The sequence below is a fragment of the Pongo abelii genome, chromosome 15 (assembly GCF_028885655.2).
Source record: "Pongo abelii isolate AG06213 chromosome 15, NHGRI_mPonAbe1-v2.0_pri, whole genome shotgun sequence".
Lineage (NCBI taxonomy): Eukaryota > Metazoa > Chordata > Mammalia > Primates > Hominidae > Pongo > Pongo abelii.
This window is the reverse complement of record NC_072000.2, coordinates 26,998,155-27,011,391: the sequence shown is the minus strand read 5'-3', so window position 1 is coordinate 27,011,391 and position 13,237 is coordinate 26,998,155. Positions and strand designations below refer to the sequence as shown.

The window sequence follows — 13,237 nt, the reverse complement described above, 5'->3', positions numbered from 1 at the left end:
CTCCTTCCCCTACTTGTATCTCTACTCACTCCAACCCCACTCTATCCTTTCAGTGCTGGTCCTCATTTAACACATGCTTACTCTAGCTGGAAACCTTAGCACCTACATCTTAGATGAATGAATCTGTTCCCCCAATCCTGAGGCTCTGCTGTTTCCAATCAGTGCCCTTCACTAGCTGACAGCAATCTTCCCCTACACCCCACACAACACTCCCACAGATGTAATCCAGCACATTTCAGCATTTCCTGGATTCCACCAAAAAGGACTGCTTTTCTCCCCATTTTAATCTCAATGTGACCTCCTTTCTCACATCCTTCCTTAAATATAATGGCCATCAAACGTGTTTGTGTTTAGGGGGTGTCAAGGCCTCAGGACTCGGTGACTACTGCCACCTATTGACCCGAATTTGTTCAAGATAGACCTTTAATACACTTCTTACACAGTGACGCTCTGTTATTTCAAAGGCATCAATAGCTTAAACATGCAAAGGCATGGCTCTTGGGGCTTCTCTGAGACCCTCTGAACAATGAGATCAAAGAAACACAAAAGCAAGACTGGGCAAAGAGCCAGAGCATTGATGCCTTTCCTCATGCAGAGGCAGAAAACGAGGCCCAAGGAATGAAAAAGCAACTTTAAGTCCCCTCAAGGTTCTCTAAACAAAGATGAGTAGGGAACAGAGTTTTTCTTAAGGGCTGGTAAAAATTTCATGTATCATAATATATCATAATATAAATGATGTTACCAATGGAGCAGGAGGCAGGATTCTACTCACATACCTCCATCAAGTTAGCCAAATCCTTGGCATGAATCTGGGATTTATAGACCTAAAAGATTCCAGGGAGGATGGGGGACACTCAGGGGTGTGTTTGACTCTCACCCAATCTGTACCAATCAGAACTGGAGACTGGACAAACTGGGCTCTGGAAAAGGGCAGGTCTACAACATGCAGCTCTATGGTTTAGCTATGTCCTATTCACCAACCGAAGGAATGAGGAGCGTTTGAACTCTCCATGGTGCTGAAAATTGACACACTAATAATCTCCCCTGCAAACAAAACACATTTTTCCTAATAAGGTATCTATGAAGACAGTTGTGAATTCCCAATAGACATTTCCCCAAGCCTTCATAAAATCCTAACAAAACAATGATTTTAAGGCAAAGACAGGCCTTGGTCAAACTCTCTTCCCTGTCCCCTAAGATGAAAAGAATAAGGCGGAGATGTAAATTACTTCTACAGAATAAAGCTATCACATGACAAAACCATCACATGATAAAACCAAACAGGTAAGGTGCTCATGTGTGCATTAATGACAGCTATTACTTAGTGAACACCAGAAATGATCTGTTGTCAGCAATACACTGAGGAAATCTGATATTTATATGGTCTGAATAATCAGAGAACTGAATCTATGAGTAGGAATAAGGGAAAGAAAAAAAGTGACCAGAACAGCCATAACGAAATCCTAAAATTCTAATTCTTAGTTCCCTCGTTCTACTACCCTAACGGTTTTTCTCAAACTATATTCTAAGGAATTCTAAAGGTTCCTTGAGGGCTCCTCAGGAATCTTGGGGAAAGGGGGTCATAAGAACATGGAACTTCAGGACCCCTAATCCCCACTTCAATCAAAGTAACCCCACTTATGCTTGTTTTACATATTGAGAATCCATGTAATACTCCATCAAACAATACACTCTAAACAGTGTTTGATGGCTCTGGTACAAATATTCTCAGAAATAGTTCAACTTTTTACCAGAAACTTCTTTGAAATAATGCCTAAAAGCCAGGGAAAACAAAATGTCCTGGGATTAAAGACTTGATTGAATTAATATAAGGTCCACAAAGGCAGGGATTTTGTCTGCTGTGTTCACTGGTATACCACAAAGAGACCAGAATTGTGGTACTTAGTATTTCTTTGAAGACGAGGCCTCTAACAGAAATGGGGCAGTAAGGTGGTGGAGCTAGATTATAAACCACCTACAAATAAAAAAAAGATTTTTTAATCCTGAAGATTTTCATGAACCACAGGACACTGGAAGTCCTCCATCCTCAGTGTTCCCCAAGCACTGGTTCTCCAACTTAGGAAAAATTGTTTGCCTTAAGTGTCTAAGCTCCCTCACTAGTAAAATGGAGATGTCATAAATTTTATAAGGATTGCCAGGCGTGGTGGCTCATACCTGTAATCCCAGCACTTTGGGATGCCGAGGCGGGTGGATCACGAGGTCAGGAGATTGAGACTATCCCGGCTAACACAATGAAACCACATCTCTACTAAAAATACAAAAAATTAGCCGGGTGTGGTGGCACGCAGCTATAGTCCCAGCTACTCAGGAGGCTGAGACAGGAGAATCGCTTGAACCCAGGAGGCAGAGGTTGCAGTCAGTGGAGATGGCACCACTGCACTCCAGCCTGGGCAACAGAGCGAGACTCCATCTCAAAAAAAAAAAAAAAAAAAATTTATAAGGATTAAGTATAAAGCACTTAGCTCACCCTATAGCACAGGAATTTTTTTTTTTTTTTTTTTGATGGGTCTTACTATCATTCAGTCTGGAATGCAGTGGTAAGATCATAGCTCACAGCAAGCTCAAACTCCAGGGCTTAGGCAATACCCCTACCTCAGTCTCCCAAGCAGCTGGGACTACAGACGCACACCACCACACCTGCCTAATTTTTTTATTTTTCATTTTTTTTTAGAGACAGGGTCCTGTTGTGTTAAACATGCTGGTCTTGAGCTCCTGGCCTCAAACAATCCTCCTGACCCAGCCTCCCAAAGTGCCTGGATTATAGATATGAGCCACCACACCTGGCCAGAAGGTAGTACCTATTTTTTTTTTTTTTTTAAAGAGCACTTCCCTTCCCCTGGAAGTTCCCATAATCCACAAATCTTAATAAATTAGAAACAAATATAGTGGTCCTAACAAGCAAATCAAGTGGTTTTAACTAAAGTATTTTTGAACTGAATCACTCATCTAGTTAGTTCAGCCATAAAGGAAAAAAAGTCTCAAAATCTGTTCTTGTGGCTCTTTGTTTAGATTCCCTTGAGGAAACAGAAGTATGAGAGCCCAGGGCATGTGAGACTCTCTCAGATCTATCAGGGACTAAAAGTTAGCAGCCCCAGACATAAGCCCATCTTGGTGCCATCCACAAAAGCTCTAGGCTCTTTGACTTGAAGGGAATCTCAGAGATGAAGTCTAATACATTCATTTCTTAGCTGAGGAAAATTAAAGGCCAGGGATATTAAGTGATTTGCCCAAGATCACAGAATTAGCAGAAGACAGCCATAGGTCCAGTCTCCTAACTACTTTCTACCAAGCGGCAGCTAAGTGAAAGACCCCTGCCCCAATCAGGCTGAATAGTACAAATCCAAATTCAGAAATTCAGAATCAACAAGGTTTTAGTCATATAACCCAAATTAATTTGTCTATCGATATAACCCAGCAATACTAGACACTAAATCAGATGTTCATGAGACCCAAAGCCTTTTTTAAAAACTCCAATGAATTAATTCTACAGACCCAACTTCTATCTTTTTTTATCCCTTTTTTCACTTTCTGTATTATCTAAGGCCTGTGGGATATCTCACCAACAGAGGTTATTCTCTCGTTAGAATACAAGATCTCAGATGTATAACACCCACCAGTCTCCTGGCTTGAGTTTGGCTAATTATTTCTGTGGGATTTTCATTTGTTTGGCTGTTAAGCTAGGAATGTTCTGCTTGTCTGCTGGCATTTTTTTTTTTTTTTGCCAGCTCTTTATAGAAGGGATGGCCTTTACTGACTCCGGTAAAACCACCCTCAGTTGAAGCGGGGGTCAGAGACTGAAAAACACAAGACTATACTGACTCTTCACTCTAGCCTTCTTACTCATTCTACTATTTTCTACAAACTCCCTCAGTAACTGACCAAAGATCAGCCTATATTCATGCTATTTCAGAAAGAAATGAAAAACATTCAGAGAAGTGGAGACAAGAATAATCTTGCTGATGTGGAAAGGTTCTATCTTGCTTTTGATTACAGCCAAGCTCAAGTTTCTTGAACCACTTATGCCACCTGGTGGCCAGCCCAGATAACACTAATAAAACCTAAAATTCATGTATTAATATCTCAATCTGTATGTATTGTATTATAACAAATCATACAGGAAGTTGAGGCAATATGGGTTGAAAGAGTTGATTATACCACCCTCGTCTCTCAATATTTTTTGTGACATAACCAATTTTTAGTTTTTGGGAAAAATATATTATCAAAGAAAACAATACAAATGTTTTGCACTTCCAAAAAAAATTTCCCTTTTCACCAACCACTCACCAAAAATATCCCAAACCCAACAACTCCAGTCATACAATACATGTGCAAAAAGGGGCTTTAATTCATAAGTAAAATCAATTTTATTAGTAAGGCTCTTTCCACATGTCCAAAGCAAACAATTAATGAATTCCAGGGAAAACCACCTATATACATTCAAATTAGAAGTATTTCAGGGTGACAAAAAATATACAAATATGTACACCCATAATCACCGCCGCCTCCGAAAACCTGAAAGGAAGGGAAACCAAGAATGAGGCAAAGGACAGTTGGAAAAGCTAAAGGGACAGGAAAACAGGACATCTAGAGGGAAGGGCTCACAGGGGTGGGGTCTCCTAGGCAGTACTCTGAATATCTTCCCAGGACAAAAGACGAGAAGTAGGAATAAAATTGAAATGGGATAATGGTTCCTTCAAGTGACACTTTATCAGTTCTATTTAGGGAAGCCTGAACAGGAGCTGTGGGACCTTAGAGGTAGAATCCAGAGATTCACTTTGTGAATGATGCTGATTTCCAGCTCAGGAAAGCAAAAAATAAAAGCCCACCTAAGGAGATTATTGCCCAGTATGGAAGAGATACTACAGGGCTTAGTGAGACCCAGAATGGCAAATCCAAAGAGTCTCAATTTGTACTCCCTACCTTGCACCTGATCACCTAAGTCCTAGCAGTTCACTGACCTTTTTTCTTCCGACCTTTCTGAGGTATCTTCTTCCGCTTCTTAATAGGATTCTGATCCTGAAGACAGATGGAGAAGTGATGGAATGGCACTGTGGTTCTGAGAGCCAGCATCCCTTCCCAAGTTCCTCATGGTAATAAGCCCCACATACATTTTGCTGAAAGCATGAAAGTCACATCCTAGTACAACCATATCTCAACCTCACCTCATCAAGATGAGCAGTTCCCCCTGTCAAAGCACTGATGTCACTGAAGTGCGTAAGGGAATGAAGTTGTGAGCTCATGACATTTGCTCGTTTTCGCCGTCCTTTCTCTCGCTTACTGACGCTCAAACGCACCATCATGCTCTCCTCATAGTTAATCCTGCCAGAGAAAGACAGTTTCCAGCAGGCTCAGACCATGGAGAAGGAAAGCTCCAGCCCAGAACCTGGGCCCAAGTATTTACTCATCTCTTGTTCAGGGAGTTCTCAAGAAGTTTCACAGCAGATCAACGTAGTATTTAGTAAGGACATATTGAATGCTCAATACTGAGCTTCCTCAATGAAATGTGCTCTGTGCTAGAACTTCCCTCATGCTAGATATGAATCCATAGCCTATCCATAATATTATTCAAAATATTATACCAAAATTTTTTTATTTCAGCTCTATAAGCAGGTTTCCCTAAATGTGTCCTTTCATGCAAATCTATCAACTGCAAAGACTGCACCTGAGCAAAGTTGATGAGTCTGTATTCAATTACACTGCTTTTCTACTTTCCTTCCCTGAACTTATCTAGCACTCACAACGTCACTATAAAAACCCACCTTTATTGCCTTCTGCACAAAAGTGAGAGCTGTGACAGTGAAACACAGAATTTTAAAGTTGTACTATGTGGAACTGCATATATTCCTCTTTGTACTGCTTTTTTTCCCTCAAATCTCATGTCGAATTGCAATGTACTGCCTTTGCTTTGAACTAAACAGTTGGGGTAAAAAATTTCCTAGTTCCTATCCTGTACTCCAAACTCCTGATTCTTAGAAACTATCATCCCAAAGTTTTCACTCCATTTTCTATATAACATTAATTCTCTTGGTACCAAACTTAGTCACATTAGTCTAAAGCATGAGGACAGGACTCTAGAGTGTAGGAATAATTTCTAATGCAAGGGCTCAGACCTGTGTTGGTCCTCCTGACTCTGGCGGGTAACATGGGGATGCCGAGCATCACGGATTTCCTCTGGAGCATCTGAGTACTGCTCCTTAAGTTCACGAATGACAGAGCTGCTCAATGCCCGTCTCTTGGCTCGTTCTAGACGCTTCTTCTCCCGCTCAGCTTCTGTTTCATCTACATGATGAAAATAAGCAGGGTTATCCAAGAACAGAGAAAAGAAGAGAAACAGTTCATGCTGAGGAAGCAGCAGCCAAAGTTCATACCATAATGTACTGGAACCAAGCGTGGAGGAACATATTTCTTAGACACTCCCTTCACAGATTTCTTCCCTGAAGCCTCAGACTGGCCATCTTCTGCTTCTTCTTCCTCCTCATCCTCAGAGCTCAACTACAAAAGAAAATGTCTGCAAATTTAGGAAGCATTCATGAGATAAGTGAGAAGAAAACCCAAAGCTGGAGTACCCTGGGGAGGTGGGAATATAAAAAGGGAGAAAAGGGAATCTCATACTCAGCATTCTAACACACAAGTTGGAAAATCAAATCCTAAGAGAATCCCAGGGGATCCAGGATCACCAAGAGGCTCATCTAGGTATAGATGTCTCAGAAAAAAATCAGGAGAATAATACAACCCCTTACCTTGCTCATCATATTGCTGGGATGAGGCTTAAAACGAAGTGGATCATTCTCACCTGAAATAAATAACCCAAGGAATTTTACAAAATTTGGAACTTTCTGATGGTCCCCACAACTTCATGATGGTCTCCTCACTTACTAAGGCTGCCTGTCACCGCAGTCTTGATCAGCTTGTCAATTTGATACTTCAGCTTTTGGTCCAAGGGACGAAGCTTTTCCAAAACCTACAACATGGTAGTTAATTAGGATTATATTTCCTTCCCAAAATGAAGCACACACCAGAGTCCCTATATTAAGGTGCCACATAAGGCACCTAAAATATGTACAAAGTAGAGCAAATGAACAGAAAAATACCTTTTCTCATTTGATTTCCTTAAACATGAGAAGACTCACTTAAATGAGAGCTACTGTGTGATAGCCTTGGAGCTCAAGATTTAGAAACCTAAAACTCCAAGAAGCCAAATGCTTCATACCGTGCGAATCTCCACCAGTCTCAAAACTGCATCATGTCCCTGAAGAGATCCTCCTGAGGCTTTGTCCAGAATGAGGTGGGTCAAATCCATAAGGTACATGAGCAGCAGCTGGTCTTTCACTTCCAAGAAGCTGAGACCCTGAGTTGAACAAAACAGAAAGAGAAGCAGATTTGGTTTTAGCCAAAGAACCAGATGAAAGCCTAGGGTAAACAGGATGTTTTTCCAAGTTCAAGATTTTCCCAATCAGTTCATATTAGGTATCTGGAGTAGTCTCAAGAAGTAGCTATGCCTAAGATGGCCAACGAGAAAGTTATGCTAATACAAGAGAAACAATGCTCAGAGAATTAATAGAAGACAATGAGAAGAGGAAAATCAATAAACTATCCCCCCAAAAAAGACTATAACAGGGTTTCTCAATCTCAGAGCTATTGACATTTCAAGCCAGAACATTTTTTGTTGAGGGCTGTCCTGGGCATTGTAGGTTTCCAGCAGCATCCGTGGCCTCTTCCCATGGATGGCCCCTCCAAGCTGTAACAATCAAAAATGTCTCCACACACTGCCAAGTTTTAAATTAATTTAATCAAAGTAATTACCAATTTCCCCCCATACAACGGAATTATATGATACAGGTAAAAACAATGATTTATATATAATGACATCGAATTAAATCCATGTCACCACAAGTTGTAGAAAGTGTAATATGACTTCAATTGTGAAAGTGTGTGTGTGAAGGGGGGGATATGATGAATACATTTTATACACATAGAAAAAATAGAAAAATGTCTACAAGACAACACACAAGTAACTGCTACCCCTAGGGTGAGACGAGGAAAAGGAAGAAATGGTGTACTTTAGACTGTGAAAAAGTGTTGCATATATTATTCTTATAATTTTAAAAATCTCAAAAAAATGTACCACAGTGGTTATCTCAGAGTGGTGATTATACTGATTTTTCATTTTTTTCTTTGGGCTTTTATGTATCTTCCAAACTTCACAGCCCTGAGAAAACCTATTTCAGAGAGGTTAAATACTTTGGCCAAGATAACACAGTAATACAAGTAGAGCTAAGATTCAAACTCAATCTGACTCCAACATCTAATCCCTGGATGTCTTTAAGCCAACATGCTAAGCTCTTGAGATCAACACTACTGTGGTACAGAAGGAGAGCAAAGGATTTAGAGTCCACAAACTGAGTTTAAGTTCTAAATTAGGTATTTGGTAGTCAAATACTGAGTAAGTCACTTAACCTTGTGACCTCAGTCTTTTTTTTTTTTTTTTTTTGAGATGGAGTCTCACTCTGTCGCCCAGGCTGGAGTGCAGTGGCACTGTCTCGGCTCATTGCAACCTCCGCCTCCTGGGTTCAAGTGATTCTTCTGCCTCACCATCCCAAGTAGCTGGGACTACAGGTGCCTCCCACCACGCCCGGCTAATTTTTTGTATTTTTAGTAGAGACGGGGTTTCACCATGTTGGCCAGGCTGGTCTCGAACTCCTGACCTCGTGATCCGCTTGCCTCAGCCTCCCAAAGCATTGGGATTACAGCCGTGACCCACCACGTCAGGCCAACCTCAGTCTTATCAGTAAAATACGTACAATATTTCCTCCCTGCCACAAAGAATAATTATGAGGCTCAAATAAGATAATGTGAAAGTACTTTGCAACCTATAAAGCACCTAGTAAAAGTCTTTGGTCAAAAAGATAAGTTAATATGTATTTGTTCAATAAACAAACAAATATATAGTGATCTAAGAAGGATGCTGGCAACTCATCCATCTCCAAAAGGCACTGAAATGGTTCAAGGCATGGTACCCAAGGCCTGGCGTGGTGGCTCACACCTGTAATCCCAGCACTTTGGGATGCTGAGGTGGGTGGATCACCTGAGGTCAGGAGTTCGAGACCAGCCTGGCTAACATGGTAAAACCTCGTCTTTACTAAAAATACAAAATTAGCCAGGAGTGGTGGCAGGCGCCTGTAATCCCAGCTACTCGGGAGGCTGAGGCAGGAGAATCACTTGAACCCAGGAGGCAGAGGCTGCAGTGAGCCAGGATCGTGCCACTGCACTCCAGCCTGGGCAAGAGGGAGACTCCATCTCAACGAAACAAAACAAAACAAAAAAGCATGGTACCCAGGAAAAAAACAGGTAAGAATTTGAGAAGCAGGCTCTTCCGATGTGCTTGGACATTGTCAAATTCAAACTGAGCTACAAGCATATGAGAGAAAAACAAAGATTTAAATTTTTTAAAAATAAAAATGGACAATAAGAACATAAGTGAATGATAAAGACAAGAAGGGAATATATTTTGAATGCTGTTTTTAGTTATCTTTCTGTAAGCACAAATCTGCTGTAACTCCTGTGCTTAAAACTCCTTCAGTGACTATTACAATGATTTTCATACTTGTTTTTATCCACAGAATATTTGGCTTAAATATCTTAGGACAAAAGCTCAATATATAAAAACAGATAATACCAGAGTTTTCCAGTTAAGTAGGGATGAGAGGTCCAGAGTTGTTCTTCCACATTGCCCCCAACCAGTAATCCCTGAGAAGGTTCTACCAGACCTTAATTTGAAAACTACAATATTTCAATTGTTCTTGTTTTTTTTCAGATGGAGTCTTGGCTCTGCTGCCCAGGCTGGAGCGCAGTGGCGTGATCTCGGCTCACTGCAACCTCTGCCTCCTGCGTTCAAACAATTCTCCTGCCTCAGCCTCCCGAGTAACTGGGATTACAGACAGACAGACGCCACCATGCTCGGCTAATTTTTGTATTTTTAGTAAAGATGGGGTTTTGCCATGTTGGCCAGGCTGGTCTCGAACTCCTGACCTCTGGTGATCCATCCGCCACAATCTCCCAAAGTGCTGGAATTATAGGTGTGAGCTACCTTTTTTTCTTAGCCTGGCCTTTTTTTTTTTTTTTTTTAAAGACAGTCTCACTCTGTTGCCCAGGCTGCAGTGCAATGGTGCAACGATGGCTCATGGCAGCCTCGACCTCCTGGGTTCAACCGATCCATTCACCTCAGCCTCCTGAGTAGCTGGGACTATGGGCACGAACCACTGCGCCCAGCTAATTTTTTTTTTATAGAGACAGGTCTCACCACATTGCCCAGGCTGGTCTCAAACCCATGGGCTCAAGCAATCCTCCCACTTTGGCCTCCCAAAGTGTTGGGATTACAGGCGCATATTTCAATTTTAAGATGCACATCGTTTTCATATTTAACATCTCTGAAATCAGGATGCATGTTTCAGTCACTGGCATCTTGGTATTATGTCATAAGCAATTTTTTTTTTTGAGGCTGGATCTTGCTCTGTCACCCAGGCTGAATGCAGTGGCACAATCACAGCTTACTGCAGCCTCAACCTCCCAGGCTTAAGCAATCCTCTGGCCTCAGCCTCCCGAGTGGCTGGGACTACAGGCACATGCCATCATGCCCAGCTAATTTTTAACTTTTGTAGAGACAGGGTCTCATTATGTTACCCAGGTGGGTCCCGAACTCCTGAGCTCAAGCGATCCTCCAGCCTCAGCCTACTGAAGTGCTGGAATTACAGGCATGAGCCACCATGCCCAGCCTGTCACTTTTTTTCTTAATATATACAATAAGTGATATGTCCCAATTAATAAGTGTCTTAGATTAGATGAAATCTGAAAGTAACTCCTCAGTTGGCCTACAGTAATCTTCAGAGTGACTACTTTTCCAGTCTTATTTCCTACCCCCACCACACATAACACAGAAAGTACATCCTATCACAAAAATGACTTCCTCCTTTCCCTTATCACCATACTTTCAGGCCTTTGTGCCTTCGCACATGTTCCTTCTTTCTGTCCCTCCTGTTTATTCCTCAAAATCCTATCACCTCCTCTGGGAAGCCTGTCCTGAATCCTCTGCTTTTCTGGCAGTTAATTAATCCTTCTCTTTGGCTGGCGACTCATAACTCTGTAATGTGACTGCTACTATTAATACTTACATCTGTTGCTTTGCTTTGTCTTCCCTCTAGACTTCAGCACAGAAACTGGATCATATTTATGTTTGAAGTTCGAGCACTTAGGATATATAAGACACAATAAACATACAATGAAAGAACTACTGAGAACATTAAGTCAGGGGATGCTTACTGTTTGAGTACATCTTACCTTTTCTGTAGGATAGGCACCAGCTTGAACTTTTTGTGTCAGTGATTGCACTTGTGCAGTTACAGCCATCACCTGAAATTAGCCCAAATAAAACAAGTGACTAGACTATATATCAAATCATGTCTGCAAACTGTGAAGGGCAAAAGCTAAACAATGCCACCTAAAAATTATCTGAAACACTGTCTAAAGTATAGTACTATCTTCTCACTTCTGGGAAAGCATAGGAGAGATGGTTCTTCAAAAAGTTTAAAAAAAAAAAAAAAACTTTCCACTTCTTAAAGAAGAGACCATCTTTTACTGAACCACAGGGAGGAGAAAAGGACTGGGAGAGTAGTGACTGAAGAACTGTAATTCTGTTCGTACTGGTTGAACTTACAATGCATAGAACTACATAACTCCCCGACTTATGACTTAATTTCCACTTTATGAGGGTGTAAAAGCAATATGCATTCGGTAGAAACCGTCCTTTTCTCGTGATGCTGGGCAGCGGCATCAAGCCTAAATTTTGACTTATGAGGTTTTCGTATTACAGTGGGTTTATCAGGCCTAACCTCCATCGTTAAGTCGAGAAGCATCTGTATATAAGTGTGTATTACCTGGGCACCCAACGGGCAAATCAAGTTACCATTCCAAGCATTGGTTTCCTTAGCTATATGAATAAAGGAAAACTAATCAGATAATTTCTTTTTGGAGTTTCTTGTATTCCCTTGGGTGCAGAATCAATAACTTAGAATTCTGGCGTGAAAAGGTTTTCATTACATCATTTTACTCTTAAGGTTTTTGGAAGCATTCATGTATCTCAATCACCAAAGTTTTGAGGTGAAGTACATAAAGTCAAAGCCAATCCGTGACTAATTTATTCCAGAGGCGACACTACTCACTTGCTCCTGGAGATTTTTCAGAAGTGTCACGGCACTTGGCAGGTCTGACTCCAGCACCCCCTACAGAAGGGAGAGGAAGCGTAAAGAAAAGTCATTCTTTCCTCAGGATTATAAGAAAGCGGAACGTCTAGGGTGGGAAACTGCCCTCTCTCCGTCAGACACCCCAGACTCGGGGACTTCACACTCGGGTTCACAGACTCGCCTTAAAGCCAGCCCCTTGGGTTACTGGACTCTAGGGAGGCCGCCTTCCTGAAGCAACTTTCATCACCACCCTTCCCTGGTACCAACAGTTTGCCTCCAGCCGCTGAAGGCAAAGGAAAACTCCACAATAGCTACGCGAGGAAGAAAACACCGAACTCACCAGCGCCGCCATCTTCGCAAAGCCCACCCCTTCCGGTTTGGTACTTCCTGAGCGCTAAGGGCGTCTTGATAGATTTGATAGACAACTGCCGCTTGCAAATCTAAGCCAATACGAATAAGGGCTCTCTCACTTCCGCCCCCAACAGGATAAACGAGAGGAGGAGTCTGATCTGGCCAATGGAATAAAGGAACTGGCTAAATTCGTCAGACTCAGAAAGAGATGTCAGGACGAAAAAAAAGCACTTGGCAAAGAGCGTGTGATTGGTAGACTGAGTAAAATGATTGACGGCAAGCCAATAAGAGACAGGCAAATAATTGATTGACAGTTGGAAGGACCAATAGAAAAAAGGAATTAGCAGAGCGAACTTAGCGCGTATTGGCTCCCGTCTGCCGCAGAGCCCAGAGTCTTTTTTCAAGGCACTTTTCTTGTAGTGCCTGAACCGGCCGCTAGGTGACAAGCCTCGGCTTCGCTTTGCGGTGTCGACATTGCGGAGCCGCCATTGCTGGATGCTCATCCATCGGCCACCGCGCCAAATGCCTCACAGACCCGGTGGCCCTGGAATCGATTCTGTAACAGTACTCCTTGTGTGACCGTGGACAAGTCACTCGGTCTCTGAGCCTTCTTCATCTGTAAATAAGAG

The 13,237-nt window shown here is 41.9% G+C and overlaps 1 protein-coding gene across 1 annotated transcript; it reads right to left on the bottom strand.

The window, feature by feature from the left end:
* Positions 1-4,361: 4,361 nt before the first annotated feature.
* On the bottom strand, positions 4,362-12,803 carry NGDN (neuroguidin). Its single transcript, XM_002824591.5, has 11 exons — positions 12,598-12,803; positions 12,237-12,296; positions 11,356-11,427; positions 7,232-7,369; positions 6,898-6,982; positions 6,762-6,814; positions 6,390-6,513; positions 6,132-6,300; positions 5,184-5,340; positions 4,980-5,037; positions 4,362-4,533 (listed from the first exon to the last, which is right to left on the bottom strand). Exons 1-11 carry the CDS (start codon positions 12,607-12,609, stop codon positions 4,514-4,516), a joined length of 948 nt encoding a protein of 315 aa, XP_002824637.3. The 5' UTR covers positions 12,610-12,803; the 3' UTR covers positions 4,362-4,513.
* Positions 12,804-13,237: the final 434 nt, after the last annotated feature.